At 44.9% G+C, this 26,201-nt stretch overlaps 1 protein-coding gene across 3 annotated transcripts in view; it reads right to left on the bottom strand.

Moving 5' to 3' along the window:
• Window positions 1-26,201, bottom strand: part of EEF2K (eukaryotic elongation factor 2 kinase) — a 146,343-nt gene that overhangs the window by 69,795 nt on the left and 50,347 nt on the right. For 2 of the 3 annotated variants that reach the window (XM_077448999.1, XM_077449001.1), the window contains exons 3-4: window positions 12,723-12,773; window positions 2,587-2,687 (exon numbers count right to left, since the gene is read on the bottom strand). In XM_077448999.1, coding sequence (XP_077305125.1) covers window positions 2,587-2,687; window positions 12,723-12,773 — 152 coding nt within the window. The remainder of the gene's footprint in view (window positions 1-2,586; window positions 2,688-12,722; window positions 12,774-26,201) is intronic. The other variant, XM_077449000.1, reaches the window with a different exon arrangement.

The following is a 26,201-nucleotide window of genomic DNA, read 5'->3' as shown; positions in this document are numbered from 1 at the left end:
GTGAATTGCACCGCATTTAGCAGTCAGTGTTAACCCTTTACTTCCTGTTGCAGTCTGCCTTACTGAATAGGAATACTTTTAGAAGAATGAAAAAAAGACATTAGTTCTGCAGTGAAAGCAGATTGAACTGCATGAGAATGTAGTGTTCTGTCCCTATCTGGCTGTATATATTACCTCAACTTTCCTAACCATAAGGCTACGTGTCACAGGGAAGCATTCCAAATTTACTGGGAACATTCCTGGAACTCCACCAGGTTCCTAAGTGTACGAGCCTGGCAGCCACTTGCAGACCTCTAAACACAGTCCTTGTCTTGAATTGCAACTGCAGGTCAATGTGAGCAAAACAAAAACCTTGTATAGCACAGTGACATTTCAGCAATGCAAAGATTTCTAAAGTATATTCTAAATGCTCATTGTGTCATTAAGAAGCAGCTTGTGAAATAATTGTAGACAATGGTTGTCATTTTATCAATGGACAGTACAAAACACAATTGAAGGGCGTTTATGTGAATTTCAAATGTGCCAAAATCTTTGTAATTCTGTTCAGCCACTCTTCTAATTTGCATATCCCTAAGCACTGCAAAGCTAGGAAGGTGACACCACTGTTTACTACTGTGAATTTCTTTACCAGCTGCCTGTTGAATGAGTTATGAACAGACAGATTAAAGCTGGCTATAGACTGTCGGCCGAACAGAGCCTGGCTGCATCCAAACATGTACAGGTACTGTTCAAGTATTCTGACAGCCAGAGGCACTGACTGTCAAAATACAATAGCTGCCGCTGGTGATTCATCCATCTGACTAAAGGATAGAAATCTGGGTGCATGGACAGCTTTAGGCAAAATGGGGTCCCAAGTAAAGACGACCATAGACGGTTCGAATTTCAGCCCGTTCAGCAGGATCTCGGTCAAGATTTAAACCATGTGGGCAGGTTGAATGTACCCAAGTTGATCGATTGACCAACTTGGGTACAACCAGCCTGACAGATTTTACATGTGATTATTGACAGTGGCTGTTCTAGCCACTAGCAGGCGGCCTCCCCTGACACCTCCTACCCCCTGCAGGGAGAACACAATGGGGGTTATTTACGAAAGGCAAATCCACTTTGCACTACAAGTGGAAACTACAAAATGCAAAGTGCACTTGAAATTGCACTGAAAGGGCACTTGGAAGTGCAGTCACTGTAAATCTGAGGGGTAGATCTAAAATGAGGGGAAGCACTGCTGATTTTATTATCCAATCATTTGCATGCTGAAATGCTGTTTTTAATTCATCTTGCATGTCCCCCTCGGATCTACAGTGACTGCACTTTCAGTGCAATTTCAAATGCACTTTGCCCTTGTAGTTTGCACTTGTAGTGCAACGTGGGATTTGCCTTTCGTAAATAACCCCCAATGGTACTACAAGAGGGATTCCCCCATCAACACCACCCCCAAACCCTTGACCTATTAAAAGTTTTTTTCCATGCTTAATCATTAACTGTATTGAAGCCATCAATTAATTTCCTGTTTAGACTTTATTTGTGACAAAGTGATCAAGCTTGTGGGTAGTAGATTGCTTAGCTTCCAGTGATTCCTTGTTTATGCAAATTTTCACATGTATGGCCACACCTTAGGGATTGAAACCCCAACATATCTAAAAAACACAATTAAATGTGGTTACCTGTTCATTCAAATTCAGCATTACAACCTGTACAGCTTTCACACTATGGGGGTTATTTACGAAAGACAAATCCACTTTGCACTGCAAGTACACTTGAAAGTGTACTGAATGTGCACTTGGAAGTGCAGTCGCTCTAAATCTAAGGGGTAGATCTGAAATGAGTGGAAGCTCTGCTGATTTTATCATCCAATCATGTGCAAGCTAAAATGCTGTTTTTTTTATTTTCCTTGCATGTCCCCCTCGGATCTACAGCGACTTTACTTCCAAGTGCACTTTCAGTGCAAAGTGGATTTTCCTTTAGTAAATGGCCCCCTATGTTCAAAGATATTGAAGGAAATGTGATGCAGGTTTGACCAGCTCTCTGGTTCCTAGCTTTGATGAAGGGAAATCCATCTCCACTACATTGCAGAATGATACCTCTGTGACCACGAGAGCTTTTTTTTTTTTAAATCAAAGACCATGAGAGCTTACAGATGGAAGGAGAAAGTAGTATTAGATGAGAGATGACTATATACTATATGACTATATAGTGTGGTGATCACTGGTTGTTCAGCAGACTGGCAGATAGTCAGCCATCCGGCTGTGATGCAGCGCAGAAATCCAACCTTACTATAGTGTCTTGCAGGGATTCTTTGATTACAAGACTTGCTGAACAGAATTGCAAAAACATTTTTGGTAAACATGACAATTCACAGATACGTATTTCAATTCTGTGTATATTTAGTCTGCGGTAAGCCTTTAATGATGATTTTATTTTAAATAAACATAACAGGAGTAGTCATAAGGGAAACAGATCGCCCCCCGCACCTGCCATATCCGACAGTAGAGTGGGATCCACAATCTCAAGAGTGACCCAAGGCCGCCGGCACATTACACTCCAGCTATTCTTTTGAAATCTCTCAAAAGGTAGAAGAGCGAAACAGACCTGTGTCGGGTCGCATGCTCCGTTTCTATGTCTTCCAGATGAAACTCAGCCCATGGGTCAGGCATCTGCTTGGCTTTCTGGATGGCATGTCTCCAGGCCTCCTGTGTGTGAGAGACAATTGCTTTAGTTCTCCCCCTGGAGTAAAAGATGAATTCTTAAATAAGGTTAAACAACATATAGTCCATAACATTTTATTACAATCAAGGGATTACGCACATTAGAGTTGGATGGAGCATTCATAAATAAAGATTAGTAGTGAATGCAAAAAAAAGATGTTTGAACTGACAAGATGCATGCAGACCATAAAATCTTTCATTGAGATCTTTAACAATCAATTTAGGCATGTAGACAATAAGTAACAACAGGGTTAGACACTCATATGGAAGGGACAACAGAATGAGATACACGAACTGTATGCATATAGTTATCTAGACCAGCGTTTCTCTACCAGGGTGCCGTCTGAGTTACCCCGAGGTTCTGCAAGCTCAGGGGGCTCCCATGTATGAGGGGTCTTTTGTGAAGGTGGCCTCTGATGATGAAGAGAAATGCTGATATAATGCGGGGAACTTGGATCTGATTTAAAGTTACTGTAAATTTCAACAAAATAGTTGTATGCATTGTCCCAGGCTCAGGATTTCCACTGATAAATAACATTTACATTTTTTACATTTTAGAATGGGACACCTTGAAACTTTCCATAATTTTAAGGGGTGCCATGACTGAAAAAAGGTTGAGAAACGCTGATCTAGAGGTGGGATGCTGCTTTGTAATCCATAAAAGGTAGACAAAGAAATGCTCTGGAATTAAATGGTTAACAAAGAAAGCATGCATGGTCCGTTAATTGTGATTTATACATATCAGACAGCAGATGTACTTTAGGGTATGTTCTAACTAACAAAATATCCCTTTCTCTATGAATATACACATATGTATGCATTCTACAAGTGTGTATGGACAGACAACGTGTCAATAGAAAAATTTAACCAGACAGGAATTTCTAATCTTCTGGATGAACTTTCCTGGTAGTACCTCAATGATTTCTGCTTCAGATCATACTTAATTGTCATTACTTTATTATTGATATGTGAGACCAATATATATGGGTAATAGTACAATCTGTGCCATGGCAGACAATTTTCTTGGTTCTATAAAACAGCTGTAACACCAGGCAACCTCAGGACACCAAGCTAGACTATCTTCAGTAGTGCAAGGCAATTCAAAAATGTCATATTAGCGCACAGTGGGGTCGATTCACTAAAACTTGAATGTGCAAAATCCGATGCAGCTCTACATAGAAACCATCGGCTTCCTTTTTGTCAAAGCTTAATTGAAGAAGCTTAAAGTGGTTGTAAACCCAAGATAAAAAAAAAACCTGCAAGACAAAGGCATAATGAGCTAGTTTGTATAGCATATTAGCTCATTATGTATTACTTACCTTAGATTGAAGCCCCCACAGTGGTCCTCGTTCACCGCTCCTGCCGGCGACATTGCTCGTTACAAGCAGTGTTACTTCCGGGTATCGCTGGCTCTGGTGCTGTGATTGGCCGGAGCCGCAATGACGTCACTCCCATGCATGCGCACGGGAGCTGCTGGTAAAGGCACAGTCATACTGAAGCAACGGCACATGCGTACCGTTGCTTCAGTTTGCTTAAGTGCGCATGTGCCGATGTCGGTACATGCAAATACAGGAGATATCTCCTAAACCGTTCAGGTGTAAGAGATATCCAGGGTAGCTACAGGTAAGCCTTATTATTAGGGGTGCAACAGATCAAAAAACTCACGGATCGGATCGTTCCTCGGATCAGAGTCACGGATCGGATCATTTTTCGGATCAGCAAATAATAATTGAATTTGCAAAAACCTGTGAAAATGCCACCACCATATAGTCCCCACTGTAATATACATCTCCCCCACTGTAATATACATCTCCCCCACTGTAATATCCATGTCATCTCCCCCAATGTAATATTGGCTGAGCGTGGATGGGTATGGCTGGGTATTGGCAGAGTAAGTATTGGCAGGGTAAGTATTGGCAGGGTATTGCAGAATATTGGCAGGGTAAGTATTGGCAGGGTATTGTAGAATATTGGCAGGATAAGTATTGGCAGAGTATTGCAGAATATTGGCAGGATAAGTATTGGCAGAATATTGGCAGGATAAGTATTGGCAGAGTATTGGCAGGATAAGTATTGGCAGGGTATTGCAGATTATTGTTGGGTATTGCAGATTATTGGCAGGGCATTGCTGGGTATTGCAGAGTATTGGCAGGGTGGGTATTGCAGAGTATTGGCAGGGTAAGTATTGCAGAGTAAGTATTGGCAGGGTATTGCAGAGTAAGTATTGCCAGGGGTAAGTATTGCAGAGTATTGGCAGGGTAAGTATTGCAGAGTATTGGCAGGGTATGTATTGCAGAGTATTGCTGGGATGGCTGTGGCTGCTATCCGATTTCTCCTCTCCACTGTACAGATCAGTACAGAGAGGGTAGAGAGGAACCGGTGTCATCATGACGTCGGTTTGTTTACAGGTGATCGCTCCGTCATTTGACGGAGCGATCACATTGTAAACGCCGACGGGTGTACCAAGATGGCCGCCGCTCCGGAACTAGGCCGAAGCCGCGGCCTTTCCTAAGGCCGAGACCACGGAGCGCGGCGTGTGCCGATCCGAGTGGGGTGACCCGTTCGGTTCGCGGATTGGTGCGGATCCGTTGCACCCCTACTTATTATAGGCTTGCCTGTAGCAAAAAGTGTGTTATAACCACTTTAACTTAGAAGCTGACTAGTTACTATGCACAGCTGCACCAGATTTTGCACTCTCCAGTTTTAGTAAAGCTGCCCTAATGCTGCTGCTGCTGCAAAAATTTTAATTACAACTGCACCCTAATGGAATGGTCCCGGTAATTGCAAAGAACTATTTTTACCTATATGTCTCTGAAAGAATAAATCGATGTAAGATACCCACTGTCCAAAACGTGACATTTTAGAATGTTCAGTATAAGGACTAATTTTGAGTTCTGCGATTCTGTTTTAGTACTAATCAGAATGGAAAACGTCACTCACTGGCTTTGTGCTCCCCATTCTAACTGCAGTTTTTAAGTGAACCTGGGGAGGGGATGAATTGAAAGTCCTTACACCGGTTAGCTGGTACCAAACAGTGCCAACATGCTGCCTGCATTTCTCTGTAGAGCCTAAACCTAGCAAGATCTGTAAAGCAGATAACCAAGCGTTCGCCTCTAATGCACCTTACTAGTAAGATGGCCCATCAAAGTGACAGAGCAATAACAAAGCACGACCAATGAGAAGGGGAGAACCATGTCCACCAACCTGGTCAACATTTCCATTATAAAGCACCCCAAGTGTCAGAGGTCCCTGGGTTTTCTTCAGAGGATTGAAGACAAGGTTGATCTCTCCTCAAAGAAAAAGAAAACCACACACGCATATGGAACTTGACCTATAAATATACACTTGTCAGTAGGTAGTCAGGGTGTGGGGGTCACTTTCTAAATTTCTAACCCTTTATTTCTTCCTTTCTTCTTAATTGGGTACATCTATCCTCTTTGGTAGCCCTAATTGGGCTGACCAAATAATGTGGGTCAAAATCCGAAATCTAAAAATGTTAATTTAGCCTAGACATAGACCTAGATCTGCAACTAATGATTATTTTCATAATTGATTAGTGGGCCGATTTATTGTTTCGATTAATCAGTAAATAACTTTAAAAAAAAAAAAAAAAAGTGGGTCAAATTGACGGGAAAATTTAGAAATAATAGAAAACTTCTTGGTCAAAGGAATTTTCAGACAGTGTATGTGGTTTTTGTTCAGAAATTAAGTGAAAATTTCAAACAAAATTCTTTCATTCAGCGAATGTACAAAGATTTTTCATCTGAATATTCTCACCTGAAAATTGATCCGTGAGGCCAGCATAAGGCTCGGTACACACCTCTGCAGTTTGCTTTTGATCTGTTTCTGCAGTGCTTTTTGCTGGGTGTTTTGATTTTTGCGCACATGATTTTACGGCAATTTGCGTTTTTTGCATTTTTTTGGGGGGCAGATTAAAAAACACAAATTGCTGCAAAAACGCATTACATTCTTTTCTGTAGCTTCGCCATTGAAGTATATTGAACCAAAAAAAGCACCGTTTTGCGTTAAAGGTCCCTGACCCTTTCCAAAAATGCAGCGGCTGAAAAAAGTACAGATATGAACATGTCCCATAGGAAACCATGTAAATGAACTGTAGTTCGTTTCTGCAAAAAGCACCAATAAACACATAGATGTGAACCAGGCCTCAGACGTTTAGTAACATAATGGGGTTAAAAAGACTAAAATTAGCCCTTTATAGTACAAAAAAAGCAGATAATCACTACTGGAAGGGGTTCATTTTTTTACTGTAGAACAGTGAGGCTGGGTTCACACTGCTGCGGGGGGAGATCCGGATGTGATTCGCACCGCAAATCACATCCGATCTCCGTAGCGATGTGAGTTCAGCCATACAGATAGTATGGCTGAATTCGCATCGCTCCCGCAGCAAACTCGCACGGGACCCTTTTTTTGGTCCGCAACAGAATCTGATCGCATGGGTGTTCACACCATGCGATCCGATTCCTGTGCGAGTCGGCAAATCGCACTGCGATATGCGGACGGATCTGGGGGTGTCATTAACATATCATTGACACTCCCAGCCGTCCGCATAGGGCAGTGTGAACTGCCGGCGGGAGTAATGCGATGCAGGAAAACGCCACGGATTCGCGGCGTTCCCGCATCGCAGCGGTGTGAACCCGGCCTGAAAGTAATATTTACAGTAGTGATTATATTTTTGTACTATAAAGGGCTCATTTTAGTTTTTTTTTAACCCCATTATGTTACTGCCCGATTAATCGATTATGAAAATAGTAATCAATTCATTTCATAATCGATTAGTTGTCGATTAATCGATTAGTTGTTTCAGCCCTACATAGACCCCAATAGAGTAACATGAATGTAGCAACAATAATATTAATTACATCTCAGATGGTAATATGTCAGCGCCATATCATAGAAAGTTTATATTTGCCTTAAAGTGTGATGTTGCAAATACCACTACGAAACTGTTTACATATTCTGTACTTGTGTTTTACTATGGAAAATGTGAAAACATGAAATAAAAACCATTGAAACAAAATATACACTTTTCAGGAAAAGAGTATGAATGCATTTAAGTCCTCATGCACACAGGACGTTTTGCTAACTCTCCTAGACTCCTTTCCTTCTGGCAGCAGCGTTTTGGCAGAAAAAAATGCTCGACGGCTATAAACTCGTGTAATGTGTTTAGGCGTGTCAAGCGCTTGGGCGTCAATTCATTTTATTGGCCAAAATAATTATTTATTCTGACCATTGAAATTAATTAATGCGTTTAGCTCTTGAGCGTTTAACCACTTACAGACCGGACCATTTTGCTGGCCAAAGACCAGACTACTTTTTGCGATTCGGCACTGCGTTCGCTTTAAGCTGACAAATGGAGCTTTCTTTTGGTGGTATTTGATCACCCCTGCAGTTTTAATTTTTTGCACTATAAACAAAAATAGAGCGACAATTTTGAAAAAACACATTATTTTTTACTTTTTGTTATAATAAATATCCCCCAAAAATATATAAAAAAAATGTTTTCCCTCAGTTTAGGCCGATACGTATTCTACATATTTTTGGTAAAAAAAAAAAAAAAAAAAATCGCAATAAGCGATTATTGATTGGTTTTCGCAAAAGTTATAGTGTTTACAAAATAGGGGATAGTTTTATGGCATTTTTATTATAAAATTATTTTTTTTACTAGTAATGGCGGCGATCAGCGATTTTTATTGTGACTGCGACATTATGGCAGACACATTATGGCGGACACATCGGACATTTTTGACACATTTTTGGGACCATTGTCATTTATACAGCAATCACTGCTATACAAATGCATTGATTCCTGTGTAAATGTCACTGGCAGTGAAGGGGTTAACCAGTGGGTGGCAGTGTAGGTAAGTGTTCCTAGGGGTGTGTTACTAACTGTGGGGGGCTGGGCTTTCATTTAGTGAACACTGATCTCTGCTCCAATCACATGGAGCAGAGATCAGCGTCACTTGTTGCTAGGCAGAACGGGGAGATGCTGTTTACAATGGCATCTCTCCGTTCAGCCGCCCCCTAAGACGATCGTGGGTATGCCCGCAGCGATCGAGTCCACGGGACCCACAACCGGACTCACGGGGGTCCCGACCAGCTCGCGATGGCAGGGGGGCATTAAAGCCAATATGCCTGCCCGTGCCATTATGCCGACGTACATCGGCGTGCGCTGGTCGGGAAGTGGTTAATTCATTTCAATGGCCAGATTAAAATATTCGAATATTAAGACACATTTAGACCCCTTTCACACTGGGGTGCTTTTGCGCTAAAAATAGTGCCCGCAAAGCGCCCTGAAGGCTGTCACACTGGAGCGGTGCACTGGCAAGATGGTAAAAAAAAGTCCTGCTAGCAGCATCTTTGCAGCGGTGAAGGAGCGGTGTGTATACCGCTCCTGGCCATTGAAATGAATGGGGCAGCACGGCTATACTGCCGGCAAAGCGCCACTGCAGCAGGACTTTGCTGTGATTTTAACCCTTTCTTGGCTGCTAGCGGCCCAATACTGCCGCTAAAACTACGGTAAAGTGGTGCTAAATATAGCACCGTTTTAAAGGGGCCTTAGACACGCCAACACAAGTTTAGGCACGTCAAGCAGTTTTTCTGCCAAAAGTCTTCTGCTCCTGGATGAAGTGTCTGCCGGGGTTTTTCTTACTGCCTCTAAGACCCCTTTCCCCTCTGGTGCCACGGCTGTGTTATCGCTAAAACGCTGCTAGTTTTCAGCGCTATTTAAGTGGCGCCTTTTGGCCGCTAGTGGGACGCTTTTAACCCCAAAGAGGGATTAAAAACTCCCATTTTGCGGCACTTTCAAATCACTTGGAAAGCCCTGCCCATTCATTCCAATGGGCAGGAGCATTTTGGGATCACTGTATACAGTGCTCCCAACCCGTCTTAAAGATGGTGCTTGCAGGACTTTTTTTCCTGTCCCACCAGTGATTCACCCCTGTGTGAAAAGTCACACTGGAATGAATGAGAGGTGGTTTGCAGGCGCTTAGCAGAGGCTTTTTCCCTGAAAACCACCCCAATGTGAAAGGGGTCTAAATGCCTTGGTGTGCATGGACACATAGGCTAACATGCAGGGGCATTAAGAGGAAGGGCAAAAAATGCCAAACGCTTCTAGGAGCAGCAGAAAAAACATCCAGTGTGCACGAGGCCTAAGAGTTGAGGCTTTTTGCTATCTATAATATCTCGCTCTATCTAAAATGTCTCACGAATATCCCAATTCACAAAATGAAATGCCAATCATTTAAGAGCAGTCTACTCAACAGAGAACGGGACAAGATGATGATACAGCAAATCACGTGATTAGCCATCATTTTTGCTTTGAAAATAAGAATTGAGAGCCGGTTCACACAGGGGCAACATGACTTCCAGTGTGACTTTTGGAGGCAACTTGGACACGACCTGAGTATAATTAACAGCGCGACTTGGGGCGACTTACAACAAGACTTTAAGTCGCCCCCAGGCCAGGCTACTTTGGCCGTGGCCAATCACAGAATAATCAGCTCTCGAAGCGGAACTCCACGCCAAATTTTAAATAAAAAAACAGCATAGGTTCCCCTCCAAGAGCATACCAGGCCCTTAACTCTGATATGGATTTTAAGGGGAACCCCCTATGCTGAAAAAACAGTGTGGGGTCCCCCCAAAATCCATACCAGACCCTTATCTGAGCACGCGGCCCGGCCAATCAGGAAAGGGGGTGGGGACGAGCAAGCGCACCCCCCCGAACCGTACCAGGTCACATGCCCTCAACATGGGGGGGGGTGGGTGCTCTGGGGAAGGGGGCGCCCTGCGGCCCCCCCCACCCCAGAGCACCTTGTCCCCATGTTGATGAGGACAAGGGCCTCTTCCCGACAACCCTGGCCGTTGGTTGTCGGGGTCTGCGAGCGAGGGGCTTATCGGAATCCGGGAGCCTCCTTTAATAAGGGGGCCCCCCAGATCACGGCCCCCCACCCTATGTGAATGAGTATGGGGTACATCGTACCCCTACCCATTCACCTGGGGAAAAAAAGTGTCAATAAAAAAAACACACTACGGGTTTATAAAGTAATTTATTAGTCAGCTCCGGGGGTCTTCTTCCGACCCCACCGCTCTCTGGCCTCTTCCCCCGGTCTCCGGTTCTTCTGCCGGGCTCCTCCACGATCTTCTTCCAGCTCTTTTACTAGCGGTGGCACGGTCTTCTCTGGCCTTCTCTCTTCTTCCGACGTTGACACAATGCTCTCTCCCGCTGAAATGCCTTGTGTCAGGTGCGCGATGACTTATGTAGGCGTGATGCGTGGTCACCGGGTGATGTCATACGGTGACCCCGCCCCTTAGGACGTCAAGACCCAGGGCATGCTGGGAATGTGATGCCATAAGGGGCAGGGTCACAGTGTGACATCACCCGTGACCACACCCCATGCCTATATAAGTCGTTGCGCACCTGGCACACGGCATTACAGTGGGAAAGAGCGTTGTGTCAACATAGGAAGAAGAGAGAAGAGGGAAGAAGGACGGAAAAGTCCGGGCCAACACTAGTAAAAGAGCTGGAAGAAGATAGCGGAGGAGCCCGGCAGAAGAACCGGAGAGCAGGAGAAGAGGCCGGAGAGAGCGGAGGAGGCGGAAGAAGACCCCTGGAGCTGACTAATAAATTACTTTAAAAACCTGTCTAGTGTGTTTTTTTATTGACACTTTTTTTCCCTCAGGTGAATGGGTAGGGGTACAATGTACCCCATACTCATTTACATAGGGTGGGGAGCCGGGATCTGGGGGACCCAACAACCAATGGCCAGAGTTGTCGGGAGAGGCCCTTGTCCTCATCAGCATGGGGACAAGGTGCTTTGGGGTAGGGCCCGCAGGGTGCCCCGCTTCCCCAAAGCACCCACCCCATGTTGAGGGCATGTGGCCTGGTATGGTTCAAAAGGGGGGGAGCTCACTCGTCCCCACCCCCTTTCCTGACCGGCCGGGCTGCGTGCTCGGATAAGGATCTGGTATGGATTTTGGGGGGACCCCCACGCCATTTTTTCGGCGTAGGGGTTCCCCTTAAAATCCATACCAGACCTAAGGGCCTGGTTTGCCCTTGGAGGGGGGACCCATGCCGGTTTTTAATATTAGAGAGGCGACACTGTCGCTTCAATATAGATGGAGATCCGACTTGGAGACGACTTCCATTGAAATCAATAGGTACAAGTCGCCTAGAAGTCTCTTTGAAGCCATACAGGAACCTTTTTTGAAGTCGGAGCGACTGCTGTAGTGTACATTAAGACGGCTCCATTCACTACCATCGATTTTCTAGACCGGGCGACTTGGGGCGACCTGAAGTCGGATCCCGGGTTGCCCCTGTGTGAACCGGCTCTAAGGGTTACATGGAAATCATGAACACCTGACACAATTTTACAGCACCATAATGAACAATTAATGAAGAATGCAATTAATGCTCTGCATAATGCTGGGTACAGAGGAGTAATGCTGGCCATACACTATACGAAAAATCAGCCGAAATTCGGTTGTTAGTTTTTCGGCCAGTTAATGGGCACAAAATTGATAATCGCTGGGATGTTTTTGAGCTGAAAAAATGAAGTTTGGAAATTTTCTGCCGAACGAACGATTAATTGAAAGATGAATTTGTTTTCCATCCAAACTGTCTGCACTAGGTATATGTAAAAAAACAAAACAAAAATGCATCAATTTATGTCCACCGAATGATTTATCGGTCATTACATGATGGCACTATCGTTTGCGCTCACGGCTGAATGTTAGTTTTTTCTAAAATGGGTTTGGTCGATTTTTCGTATAGTGTATGGCCAGCATAAGCTTGCCATTCTCTGTGCTTAGAATTCAAATAAAATATGGTAAGTAATAAAAGAATAAAGGTATATCAAATATACTTTAATTAGACTATATCTATGAAATAACAAAAGGAAAAGTGTGGAGAAATAGCAGTAAACAGCACAGAGAATGGGGAACATAAACTCCTATGACTTGTTATGGAGCCGAAATGATAAACAATGATCAAATAACACATACCCGACCTCGCTCAGTCAAGCAGCCATGCTTATTATTGTGCCGTTTGTCACTCTAGAAATGCACGAAAAGTATTAATGAGCCATCACCCAAATCACAATGCAACAATCACATACACAGCACAGAACACAAACAATTTACAGTGCACATTAACATGCATAGATTCCCGCCAATCGCACAGAAATGTGATTGTAATAGGAAGCCATCAGAGAAATATATATTTCCTGACAGACTCCATGGCAGCAACGTGTGGTTTAAGTCCCGCCTCCACTACCCTATAGGACACTACTCCCATAAATCTTTGCTCTCTGCCCCTGGCCGTGTTCTTTTTTTGTCCTCCTCCGAAGGACCCAGAGGTGGTCTTTCTACCTGAAGATTTATCATCCCCACGATCGAGGTCGGCCGGTCTGCGACTCTGGGTCTGGAAAGTCGCATTACTCCGCTAAGCCCTAGCTATTAGCAGGGTATGGAGTGGGCAGTGGAAGAGGCGCTGTGAAGAAGCCCATGTCCTGGTCACTGGCAGGCAGGCTGCGCATTGGTCGGATAGCCAGCTATTAGCAGGTGACCTGTTTTGCCCCCTGGAAAGTCCGGTGTCATCTTACCTTACCTTCGGCCGAGTGATCGATCGTGGTGGGAGTGGTGAGAGGTGCTATAAGTTCATTATGGCAGCAGTTTTTGTATCTTTTATCTGTCTTTGTTTTTTCTGTTTGTTTGTATGTGCAGGCATGGCGGCTGGTTCTTCCGCGTTCCAGCCGCCGTTCTACTTCTGGGTTTGCGTTCTCGGCCGTACTGCGCATGCGAATGCGGTTGAGATCAAGGCTTGGTTTCGCGCTTGCGCGATAGTGGCAAATTGCCGCCATTTCGCGCATGCGCACAGGCACGGCGGTGACATCACAGGGGCGGGCTATTTAAACGGGGAATTAGTCTGCAAGCTTTGGGAATGCTTGCGGGCTGTTGCGATGACTTCCCCCTGCCTCTGTGTTGCATCTATTGGTAAGTGGCATTCTGGGACAGGGTGGCTAAACCTTCCCTGTCCCTTGCACTGATCCCTTGTCATCTTTTTAGCGCGTATGGATATCGCTGAGGACATGGATTCTTTACCGCCTGTTTGTGGCCAGCCCTCTCATAAAAGGTATTTTTAATGATCACCTGAAGGTCTGGTGGGGGAGGGGTATTTATCTGTTAGCTCTGTCCTGATGTCTTGTCTCTTGTGGTTTCTTGTCTTGTTCCTGTTTAAGCCCTTCCAGGTCAGAACAGCATCGCAGCTCTCACAGAGGGAGCGACTCCTCCAAGTCGCATCACCGGCACTCCTCTTCCAAATCAAAACATTATGGTTCCTCCTCAAGATCAGGACACCGTAGTGAGGAACAGTCGCACTCCTCGAGGACTCAATCTAGTCACTCAGCTAGTGCCTGTTGGGGGTGCAGAGCTTTTGTACTGGCAGGAAAATCTTTGTGCGATCCTTGCTATGCCAAGGCTTCCAATGAAAGGGGTGACGCGGATCAACAACTTAAAACCCTGGTGGAAAAAGTTGTTAAGGAGTCCCTCAGAAATATTGAGGGCCAGTCCTATGTTCCCCCAGCAGAGCCGCCACTTTCTCCAGGAAGGGAGACTCAGCTGCAGGATACTTGAGAATCTTCTGCGCATAGCCACCCTTCAGCTGCCATATCTGACAGTGACTCTGATAAAAGTGATCCCTGTGTGGGTTTTGATTTCGCTCTACTTCCTCCTCTGGTCAGAGCTGTTAGACAGACACTGAACTGGAAAGATTCTGTGGCTGCTCCTTCCAAAACAGAGAAAATTCTTTAAGCAATTAAAGAGAGAGCGGATTAATTTTCCTTTTATCTCTGAGCTAGTTGAGATTATCACAGATGAATGGGGCAAGGTGGAGAAGAAAAATTCCATGCTATCAAAGGTTTCAAAACTCTACCCTTTCAATGAAGAAGAGGGGAAGCATTTGGAGTCAGCACCGTTGGTAGACGCAGCAGTCATGAGGCTGGTGAAACATGTCACACTTCCCTTAGAGGATACTGTGTCTTTTAAGGATGTTCTGGACAGACGGATTGATGCTGATTTGAAGAGAGTGTATCTCACAGCAGGAATGGCCTGTAAGCCAGCGCTAGCTCTGGCCGCTATGTCCAAAGCAATGGAGATATGGACGGATAGTGTAGATGAGACGCTTAGAAATATCTCTGAAGATACAGCTAAGAGCTCGCCTATCCAAGAACTTAGGCTGGCCTCCGCCTTTCTTGGGGAGGCCTCTATCGACATCATACGCCTGATGGTTTGGGTGATGCTTTCTTCTGTTACGGCCAAACGGGCTCTGTGGCTCCTCCCTTGGCTGGCGGACCCAGCCTCAAAACAAGTATGGTGCCGTATCCCCTTTGAAGGGTCCTCCCTTTTCGGCAATAAGTTGGATGAGGCTATTACCCGAGCCACTGGTGGGAAGTCGGGGTTCCTTCCCCAGGACCGGCATTTGCAAGCCCAGAGAAGGTCTTTTCCAAAGAGACAGTACCAGGAACGAGCCAGGGAAGCTCGCAGTTACAGACCGGGCCGTGAATTTTCCAGGTCCTGGAAATCAAGACAATCCTCTTTTAAAAAATCTACAAAAAGTGATTTAAAGGGAGAGAGGGAACCGACTAAATCCTTTTGAGGTTGGGCCCGCTCAGACAGGGCAGGTGGGGGCTCGTCTTTTCCACTTTCGCCATGTCTGGGTGGCCTCGATCCAAGACTTCTGGACCGTCAAGACTGTCTCCTCAGGTCATGTTTAGACCTTCAAGGAATCTCCCAGGCTCAGATGGGTCCCCACCTCTCTTCCGGCTTCAGACGAAAAAAGGCTAATTCTTCTAGCCTACGTGGAATCTTTGTTGGCTCAAGGCGCCGTTATCCATGTTCCAGTCATTCAGCGAGGCATGGGAATCTACTCTCCTTTGTTTATGGTCCAGAAAAAGAGCGGGGCCTGGAGGCCGGTCATAGATCTAACTCACTTGAACAGTTTTAAATAAAAAAGAAAAATTCAAGATGGAGTCATTATCCACAATTCAACAATCTGTTCAAGCAGGGGACTGGATGGTCTCAATAGACCTCAAGGACGCCTATTTTCATGTCCCAGTTGCAGAAAATTACCAGCAGTATCCCCGCTTCTCCGTGGGCGAAAGCCATTTTCAATTTACATGCCTTCCCTTCGGGCTATCAACTTCTCCTCGTGTATTTTCAAAAGTACTGTTGGCAGTGGTAGCTCTTCTGAGAACCAAAGGGATTCGTCTACATCACTACCTAGACGACCTTCTGTTGTTGGCTCAAGACAAGGATCAACTTCTGGTACACAGAAAGCAGGTCATCTCCACCCTACAGGAGTTCGGGTGGATCTTGAACTTGGAGAAGAGCCAGCTGGTCCCATCTCAGCGGCTTGTGTTCTTAGGGGCCCTATTCAACACTGTCAGAGGCACCATCTCATTACCAGAAGAGAAGTTGTCAGTGGTCAGGAACAGAATCCGTCCAGCCCTCTCTGCCTCTCATCTCCAGGCTCTCCAGTGCCTGAAAATTATAGGCACTATGGTAGCAACAATTCCGATGGTGAGGTGGGCACAGTGGAGGATGAGGCCCTTTCAGAAGGGTTTCCTTCATCAATGGTCAGGCAGCAAAACCCAGCTGATTCAGATCACCCTATCCATGAGGAATTCCCTTCCGTGGTGGCTCCAACGGGAAAATCTCTGCAACTGCCATTCCATTCTCCCCATCTCATGGGTCACCATAACAACGGATGCCAGCAACAGAGGCCGGGGCGCCCACTGTCTGGCGGAAGTGGCTCAGGGCACCTGGATTCTCCCCTCCAGAAGGACGGTGTCAAACATCCTGGAGTTAAGGGCAGCCTTTCAAGCTCTGCTAGCCTTTTGGCATCTGATTTTAGGAGCCTCGGTCTTACTCAGGCTAGACAATACCACAGCAGTAGTGTACATAAGAAGGCAAGGGGGTACCCGAAGTCTATCCCTCCTCCAGGAGGTGGAACCGATCATGACCTGGGCTCAGATGAACCTGAAGGATCTGACAGCAACCTATGTCCCGGGGATTCAGAACGTTCAGGCAGACTTTCTTTCCCGGATACTTCTGGACAACAACGAGTGGTCTCTTCATGAGGAAGTGTTCAACTGGATCCTGACAATGGGGCTCTCCCCAGAAGTCGACCTGTTTGCCTCTCCCTGCAACAAAAAACTGGAGAAGTATTATTCAAGGTACAGGGATCCTCAAGCCTACGGGGTGGATGCCTTGACGGAGAAATGGTGGTTCCACAGGGCCTATGCCTTTCCTCCAACTCCTATCATTCATCAGTTACTGAGGAGACTCAGGTCAGAGACAGCAGAAGTGATAGCCATAATCCCTTATTGGCCCAACAGACCCTGGTTTCCGCTTCTGATGCTCCTCAGTGTCAGGGATCCAATTCTTTTACCATCCAGACCAGACCTTCTGTCTCAAGGGTCGAGATTACATCCTTGCCCGGATCACCTGCGCCTAAAGGCTTGGTTTTTGAAAGGGGACAGTTGAAGGCTTTAGGCTGTCCTGAAGAAGTCATTCCCACTCTTCTTAGTGCACAAAGTAGTAGTACTAACCGGGTATATGAGAGAATTTGGGCGAAGTTTGCAGATCACTTGTCTTCAAGGTCCAGTTCCTGTAATACCTTGACAGTCCGGGACGTTTTAAGCTTTTTACAATCAGGATTGGATATCTCCCTTTCGGTTAGTTCTCTCCGGGTCCAGGTTTCAGCAATTTCAGCTTTTTCTGGAGTCGCATGGGCCAATCATCCCTTGGTCCAACAATTCTTCAAAGGAGCAGTCAGGCTTAGGCCACAAAGGAAGCCCAGATTCCCCAAATGGGACCTTCCATTGGTTCTAGATTTCTTCTCTCAACTTGACAAAACGCTCTCAATCAGAGAATTAACCCTGAAAACCTCTTTTCTGGTAGCCATAACTTCGGCAAAGAGAATCTCCGAAATTCAGTCTCTAGGCGCAAAGGAACCTTTTCTCACCTTCTTTCCAGATAGGGTAGTCCTAATTCCGATGTTGGGGACAAATCCCAAGGTTACCTCTGTTTTCCATGAAAACCAGGAAATCACTCTTCCTACCTTCAATTCTGCTGGAAGTCAGGATCCACATCCACTCGATTTGGTAGTTACTCTAAAACAATATCTGGATGTTACAGCTTCTTTTCGTCAATCTGAATTCCTCTTCGTGCTATTTAACGGGAAAAATAGAGGCGCTAAGGCCTCCATTAGATCCATCGCTGCTTGGGTTGTCCAGGCAATCCAATGGGCTTATAGAGAGAAGGGCTTGGCTCCTCCTGAGGCGGTTACAGCTCACTCTACCAGAAGTCTCTCAACCTCATGGGTGTCATGTTGCGCCTGATGTAATCTGCAGAGCGGCCTCCTGGTCTTCAATTCATACCTTCATGTCTCACTATTGTGTTGAGCCAGCATCTTTATCCTCTGTTGATTTTGGTTTGAAAGTCCTGTCGGCCAACAGTGTTAAATAAATCTTTTGTTCAGCATTTTGCCCACCCGGGTGTGTTTGGCGAGTTATTTCCCACACATTGCTGCCATGGAGTCTGTCAGGAAAATGGAAAATTCCTATCAAAATACTTACCGTAATTTTCCTTTCCTGATGGACTCCATGGCAGCAGGAGTTCCCTCCCAAATGGCTGGAGTAGGCTAGTTACCGAACACGGCCAGGGGCAGGGAGCAAAGATTTATGGGAGTAGTGTCCTATAGGGTAGTGGAGGCGGGACTTAACCCACACGTTGCTGCCATGGAGTCTATCAGGAAAGGAAAATTACGGTAAGTATTTTGATAGGAATTTTCCATTTTTGATTATTTCATTCAGTGCAAGGCAAATGAAAGGCAACAAGCATTGCATGGAATATCCATATACTGTATAGTGAATTGTCCATTGCACTGTCAAGCTGTAACTCAGCTCAAAAAAACATTGAGATGATCCATATACAACAAAACATTTAATTCATTTATGGCTCTGAAAATATCAGTTACACTTTTTACATCTATAATGGTGCTGCAGTCTTCATTATTACCATGTATTAAGGCCCGTACATGCAATCAGACTTTTTAACAACAAACATGCAAATGAACTGATTTAAGGCAAATTCTGACCGTGTGTACGCTCCATCGGACAAACCTTTTTCGGCTTTCATCTGACTTTTGTTGGCAGTGCGAACAGACAAACTTAACATAAGTCCGATGGAGCCAAGTCCGATCGTGTGTACAGAAAACCGACGTACTTTACAGACACGCATGCTCAGAACCAATGCCAAAGATCAGACAACAATACAGACGTTGACCAAAGGTTTGCGGTAAAGAGCAGAAAAACCACATTATTTGGTGAAAGTTGGCTGAAAAAGTCAGATTGTGTGTATGCTTAACAAGTTCACAGGCAACGCCCTTTGTAAAAAAGTCCACGGGAAAGTTTCTATAAAGTTAAATCGTGTGTATGAGGCTTAAGAATGGTGTTAGACACTTGGAGGCTGACTTACTAAAACTGGGGATCCACATACAAAAATTTATATTTGATGGTAAGAAATTAGTTCTACACCCACAAAAAGATCCATGAATCAGCATTTCGTAAGGGATTGCCCTGTGGATTATGACGACAATTGGAGGCTAAGATCTCAAGCTTGTACAAACATTAACTATTAACTGCTATGGGCACTTCATTCCACTTGTTGAGGCTTGTAGAGCTATCTCACTTTGTAAAAGGAGCACAAAATGCTGTTCTAACAACACAAATAACAACTACATTGGTTTCAACAAAGCATATTATATAAGGTGAAAACTGATAATGAGGGCCTGTTTACACGACTGAGTTGTAGTAACACCTATCTACAGCCACTCAACTTTTTTGGGGGGTTTATCTGAAGTCAGTAGGTTATTGGCCCAGGACAATTGTTGCACTAAGGCCTTGTTTACACTTGAACGCAGCCATTGAGTGAGCTACAGTTCACATCTCTCCAACATTGCAGCTCACCCGCAGCTCTGTTTCTCCCTGCATTCCTATGCACCCGAGAAAAACCACAGTGCATAGAAACTAATGACACATGGGGGGAGATTTACTAAAGGCAAATCCACTCTGCACTACAAGTACGCTTGGAAGTGCAGTCACTGTAGATCCAAAAGGAAGATCTGAGGGGAGGCTCTGCTGATTTTATCATGTGCAAGCTAAAATGCAATTTTTTATTTTTCTTGCAGGTCCCCATTAGCTGCCAGGTTTTATTGTCAAAGCTTAAGACCCCTTTCACACTGGGAAGTTTTTCAGGCGCTTTAACGTTAAAAAAAGCGCATGTAAAGCACTTGAAAGAAGCCTCATCTGCAATCCCAATGTGAAAGCCCGAGTGCTTTCACACTGAGATCCCTTTCACACTGGGGCGTTTTTCAGGCGCTTTAGCTTTAAAAAAAAACGCCTGTAAAGCGCCTGAAAGAAGCCGCAACTGCAATCCCAATGTAAAAGCCCGAGTGCTTTCACACTGAGGCGCTGCGCTGGCAGGGCATCAAAAAAAAGTCTTGCAAGCAGCTTATTTGCAGCGCTTTTGGAGCGGTGAATACACCGGGGGTTTACATAACCGCACGCCTGTGGAGGGCCGAGTTCACCCGCACAGGTATGCACAGTTGTTCAGTGCATCCCTTGTGCAGCCAGTCCCATTGCTGTCAATAGGGATGCAGCGGCTGCACAGACACTGCTGTTGCCTCCAATATGACATCCATGCGGGTGCTCAGCTCTCAAGGCAGACATGACAGGTTTGCAACCGTATGGATGTCACATTGGAAGGAACGGCTGTATTCATGCAGCCGCTGCATCCCAATTGACAGCAATGGGTTTGCTGCATGGGAATGCACCAAGCAACTGTGCATACCTGTGTGGGTAAATGCATCCTTCCACAGGTTATGTAAACCCCATGAGAATGAGGCCTTATGCCTTGTACACACGGTCGGACATTCCGACAACAAAATCCGTCTGATTTTTTCAGACGGATTTTGTCCTAAACTTGTGTTGCATACACACGGTCAGACAAAGTTGTCGGAAAATCTGATCGTTCAGAACATGATGACGTTTGTTCATTACGACGGGACTACGTTGAGGCTAATAGCCAATAGCTTTGGTGTCGTAATTTGATCTGAGCATGCGTGGCACTTTGTCCGATCGGAATTCTCTACAAACGATTGGAAAAAGTCTGATCGGATTTTTTTGGCGGAAAATTTGAGATCCTGCTCTCAAATATTTTTCCGTCTGAATCTCCGACTGAAAAAGTCAGATAGAGCCCACACATGATCAGATTTTCCGACAATATAATCCGATCTGACCTTTTCCGTCGGAATTGAGTACAGGGCATTAGTGTATTAGTGTGATGACAGGTAGACAGACACTAAAGTACAATCGGAATTGCCGTTTTGTTTGCAGCGATAAAAAGTCAGTGAAGCAAAGGAATATCAAGGCAAACAATGAAATATTTAGGACAGATACTTCTGACATATCTTTGAAGGGCTCATTGTTCATCTCTTGTTTATATTTTTCTAGGAATAATTTCAGCATGGAATTACACAGCTGTACATTACTGCAGGGAGTATAGGACTTCAAACAGTACGTCTCTCTGCACAGCTTGCCCTGCCAAGTGCTCAGTGTAGCATGAAACGTTGGCCTGCCTCCGCTTCTTCATGTATTATGTTTCCACAATTATTTGCCTTGTTGCTTCATTTGTTGCCTGCAGACTGATTATAGCTGCCCTGCTAGTTTTTAAGAAATACTTATCTACATTGTTCTTACTTTGAGCAAGCGAGACTCTTTTAGATCTTTGTATGTTCCTATCCCAAGTCGCATGACCAACCAAAAAAGCAAAATTAAAGTGTATCTAAAAACCTAAAACAACTGTAGGGAGGTTTGGAGTGCTTTAATACCTGACTTTGGAGGGGAGGATTGGGACGACATGTGGGGACACCCGTTTCAGACCCTAGTATCGACTAGAGACAGACTTATCCAGTTTAAATTTCTGTATAGAGTATATTATACCCCAGCCAGACTGGCTAGGATTTACGGTACTGGCGCGGGGGGGTGCTGGCGCTGCACAGCTGACCGAGCTGATTTTGACCATGTGTTTTGGCAGTGCCCGCGGATTGAGGAGTTCTGGAAGGGAGTGACACAGGTTATACAATCTGTCCTGGTGGTGCCGATTCCAGTCACAGTTGCGGTATGTTTGCTCGGACTGGTGGAGGGGTTGGCACCTCGAAGGGCACAGAGGACTCTGATTTCTCTGGCGCTGTTCTATGCACGCAAAGCTATCCTGTTGTGTTGGAAGAAACCCGAACCTCCTACGGTTTCTTATTGGAAAGGTTTAATTAATAAAGCTTTGCCATTATACAAAGCCACCTATCTTAGCAGAGGGTGCCCTAACAAATTTGAGAGGGTGTGGCGGTGCTGGCTTGATGCCGCAGATACTGTGAATTAATTGCTAGGCGAGGGGTTTTCTCCTTGTGGGTCGGGCAAGGGGCGGGGCAGGGAGGTGCTTTCCCTCGGATTGGTTACGTCCCCATTTTAAGTGGTTCTTTATTTAGTTACGGTACGGGCTATGTGTTTCTTATATATGTGGTACTGTTGATGTTTTTAGACTGAACTAAGCGGAAGGATGGAGGGCTGCACAGGCGGGAGGTTGGTTGGGTGGGGGGAGGTGGAGGGTGGAAGGGAGGGGGGGGGGGGGTTGGGAAGGTTTTTGGGACCGTTTGGTATGTTTGTTTGTTATTAATGTATTGAAAACCTTTAATAAAAATAAATTTATAAAAAAATAAAAACCTAAAACAAAAATTATTTATACGACACCTTTCCAATTCCTAAATGTTGTGGCTGCATGCATTTCTTTTTTTAGGCTTTATTGCACTTCAAAATCTAGCCAGTAAGTCTGTTATTTTTTAACTTCCTTTAACAGATTAACCACTTAACCCCTGGAGGGATTTACCCCCTTCCTGACCAGAGCACTTTTTGCGATTCGCCACTGTGTCACTTTAACTGACAATTGCGCCTCTGATGACATTGGTATGACAAAACACGCAAGGCGGAGCTTCTAGCATTATTGCGTCACTTCCTGCTAGGTCCGTGGAACACAGAGACATCCTGGACTTCCTGTTTGTCACGCTTTTCAAACACTGAACAAATGTAAGTGTATTTCTGATTATGCAATAAAATAAAAAAAATAGAAAACATTATTGCGCTATGTGATGTTATTTCTTTCCACATATTACCGAGGAGAAGGGGCAGATTGACTAAAGGAGAGGAACGCACAGTGGATCTGGGTCCAGGTATACAGCAGATTAGCTGTGAAGGCGAGATACCCCCTTTTGGCGAGTACAACCCTTAGGCTCGGTTCACACTAGAGCGATGCCAGACATCGCATGTGATTCGCACTGCATTGCTGTGCACATGACATGCGATGTCTGTGCAATACGATTTCAGCCATATAAATTGTACAGCTGAAATCGCATCACATTTGCACCAAAATGGCACAGGACCTTTTTTTGGTCCGCACTCGAATCAAATCGCAATGGGTGTTCACACCTATGCGATCCAATTCCTGCATCCCTTTACAGTTCACACTGCGATCTGTGAACCGATCTGGGGGTATCATTAACTTTACATTGACACCTGAAGCGGTTCGCAGATCTCGGTGTGAACCACTGTGCAATTCAGGTGTGATGAGGGCACCAGCACTGGATTCGCAGGGTTCTCACATCGCACCAGTGTGAACCGAGCCTTAATTAGACTTGTTAGTGGGAATTCCCAAGGGCTTGAGCAGATTGTAGAATGTGCTTTGCTGAATTAGAGGAGGTTAGAATAGAGTCAATAGGTGCTTAATTACAACTAGCATGAGGAACTAATCCTAAAAATCCGGCAGAGCGCACTGCATATAATCACACGGTCTAATCTACCAGCTTTCACTGCTAAAGTATGGATCACAAAGGTCATCACAGCCAAGAATCTAAAGAGCGAGCGGATTTGTCGCTCATAGCTGCCGATCAAAATTTCCCTAGTAACAGGCAGGGGAGACTAGAAGGTGTAAGAACATTTTATGAGGACACAAACCAATAGATCATTTTTATTAAACATTTGGCATAATCAAAGCTTGAACTCTTATGCCCTGTACACACAGTCGGACATTCCGATGACAAAATTTTTTCCAATGGATTTTAGCCCAAACTTGTCTTGCATACACACGGTCGCACAAAGTTGACAGAAAATCCGATTGTTCTGAACGTGGTAACGTACAACACGTATAACGGGACTATAAACGGGCCAGTAGCCAATAGCTTTCATCTGGTAATTTGTTCTGAGCATGTGTGGCACTTTGTCCGTCGGAATTGTCTACACGCGATCGCATTTTAAACGATCGGATTTTGTTATTGGAAAATTTTAGATCCTGCTCTCAAACTTTGTGTGTTGGAAATTCCGACAGAAAAAGTCAGATGGAGCCCACACATGATCGGATTTTCCGACAACAAGATCCGATTGCACATTTTCCGTCGGAAAGCCCGACCGTGTGTACAAGGCATAAAGCGGGCCATACACTATACTATAGAAGCTGCTAAATCTGGTCTGGGCAGCCAGGCTGAATGACCTCTGGACATGGCGGAGTTAGGGCCACAAGCAGCCAAATAGATTAGGTTTAGCCAGCATTTTGCAGCAGGAAGTCAGTACTGTCAGTCTAATGGTTGCTTTCAGTGCAGGCTTCCTTTAAATAGACATAGTGGAGCGTACATCTCAATTTCCCTCTATAATAAAAAAAAAAAAAAACTCATGACTGCCTGCTTGTGCTGTCAGATCAATTTTAAATTTGGCTGCAGTACATGAATAAAGCCGGGATAATGCATTACAGATATTTCCAGTGATGTCACTTTGTGTGGACAGAGTCCAAACACCAGGCTGGGAAGACTGGATTCCATCCTATGATGTATTTGGTGATTCGGCCAATCGGGAGAGGAGATGTCAGAATGTTCACAGGGTCCGGCCACCGAACTTTAACCTGTGTAATAGACACGGAATGCTGAGATACTGGTTTCAGCTTGATGTATAGGGACAGAATTCTTCAACAACCCAACAGCTTTTTATTATTCATCACTGACCCTTCTATAACCAGACTAGCTGCTGCGATCAGGAATAAACTGGTGCACATGGGCCAAAAAAAATAAAAAAATCACCTTTTTTGTTTCCAAAAGGCACTTCTGCTGCAGAAGGTTTTACCCCCTTCATGACCAGGCCAATATGTATTCTTGCTACATATTTTTGTCAAAACAAATCCCAATGAGCGGATATTGCAAGTTATAGCATCTACAAACTATTAGATATTGTTATTGATTTTTTTTTTCTAGTGCTGGCAATGAACAGCAACTTATAGCGGGACTGCGACATTGCGGCGCACAAATCAGCCACTAAGTGACTATTTTGGGGACCAGTGACACCAATACAGTGATCAGCGCTAAAAATATGTACTGTCATTGTACTAATGACACTGGCAGAGAAGGGGTTAACATCAGAGACAATCAAAGGGTTAAACGTGTCCCTAGGGGGTGCTTTATAATTGTGTGGGGGGTGCGTGTACTGTAAGACGACAGAGATCCATGTTCCTGCTTAGCAGAAACAGAAGATCTCAGCCATTCTGTGACAGAAGACAGCTTACCGCCGTTCTGTCTACCTCATTAATGATTGGTGGGTCCCAGCAAACACTGGGTCTGATTGGCTCCCATTGTGCTCACAGCTACATAATTTTGCTCTAAAGGGCTACCCTGCCGCAATACATATTCATGGGGTGGTTAAAAATAAAAAGTTAAGTTGAGGATGCAGAATAGCAGGAACTGTTAAGGCTGAATTCTGGGCACAAAAACTTTAACCACTTGCCTACTGGGCACTTCCACCCCCTCCTGCCCAGGCATGTTTTCAGCTTGCAGCTCTGTCGCATTTTGAATGACAATTGCGCGGTCATGCAACACTGTACCCAAACTAAATTTTTATAATTTTTTTTTTTTTTTTTTTTACACAAATAGAGCATTCTTTTGGTGGTATTAAATCAGCACTGGGTTTTTTGTTTCTTGCTAAAGAAACAAAAAAAAGACCAAAATGATGGGCTGCACTTATGTGGTGGCAATGATGAGGCGGCACTGGTGGGCACTGATGAGGTGGCACTGATAGGTGACACTGATGAGGCACTAATGGGTGGCACTGGTGGACACCAAAAAGTGGCACTGGTGGGCACCGATTAGCAGCACTTGTGGGCACCGATAGCCCGATTTCTCTGTAACAGAAACCAGTTACTGACTTTTAATCTTTTCTCCTTGCGCTGATCTAACCGGCTTCTGTTTACTTCCTGATCAGCTGTCATTATCTGACAGATGATCACGCGGTAAAGGGCCCGCTGTGGTTGGCCCTTTAAACTGTTCTGTGATCATCT

The sequence above is a fragment of the Lithobates pipiens genome, unplaced genomic scaffold, assembly GCF_037356315.1.
Source record: "Lithobates pipiens isolate NorthernLeopardFrog02 unplaced genomic scaffold, aLitPip1_a1.2 Scaffold_22, whole genome shotgun sequence".
In the NCBI taxonomy this organism is placed as follows: Eukaryota; Metazoa; Chordata; class Amphibia; order Anura; family Ranidae; genus Lithobates; species Lithobates pipiens.
The sequence above is the reverse complement of the archived record's forward strand: the minus strand, read 5'-3'. Positions and strand labels throughout refer to the sequence as shown.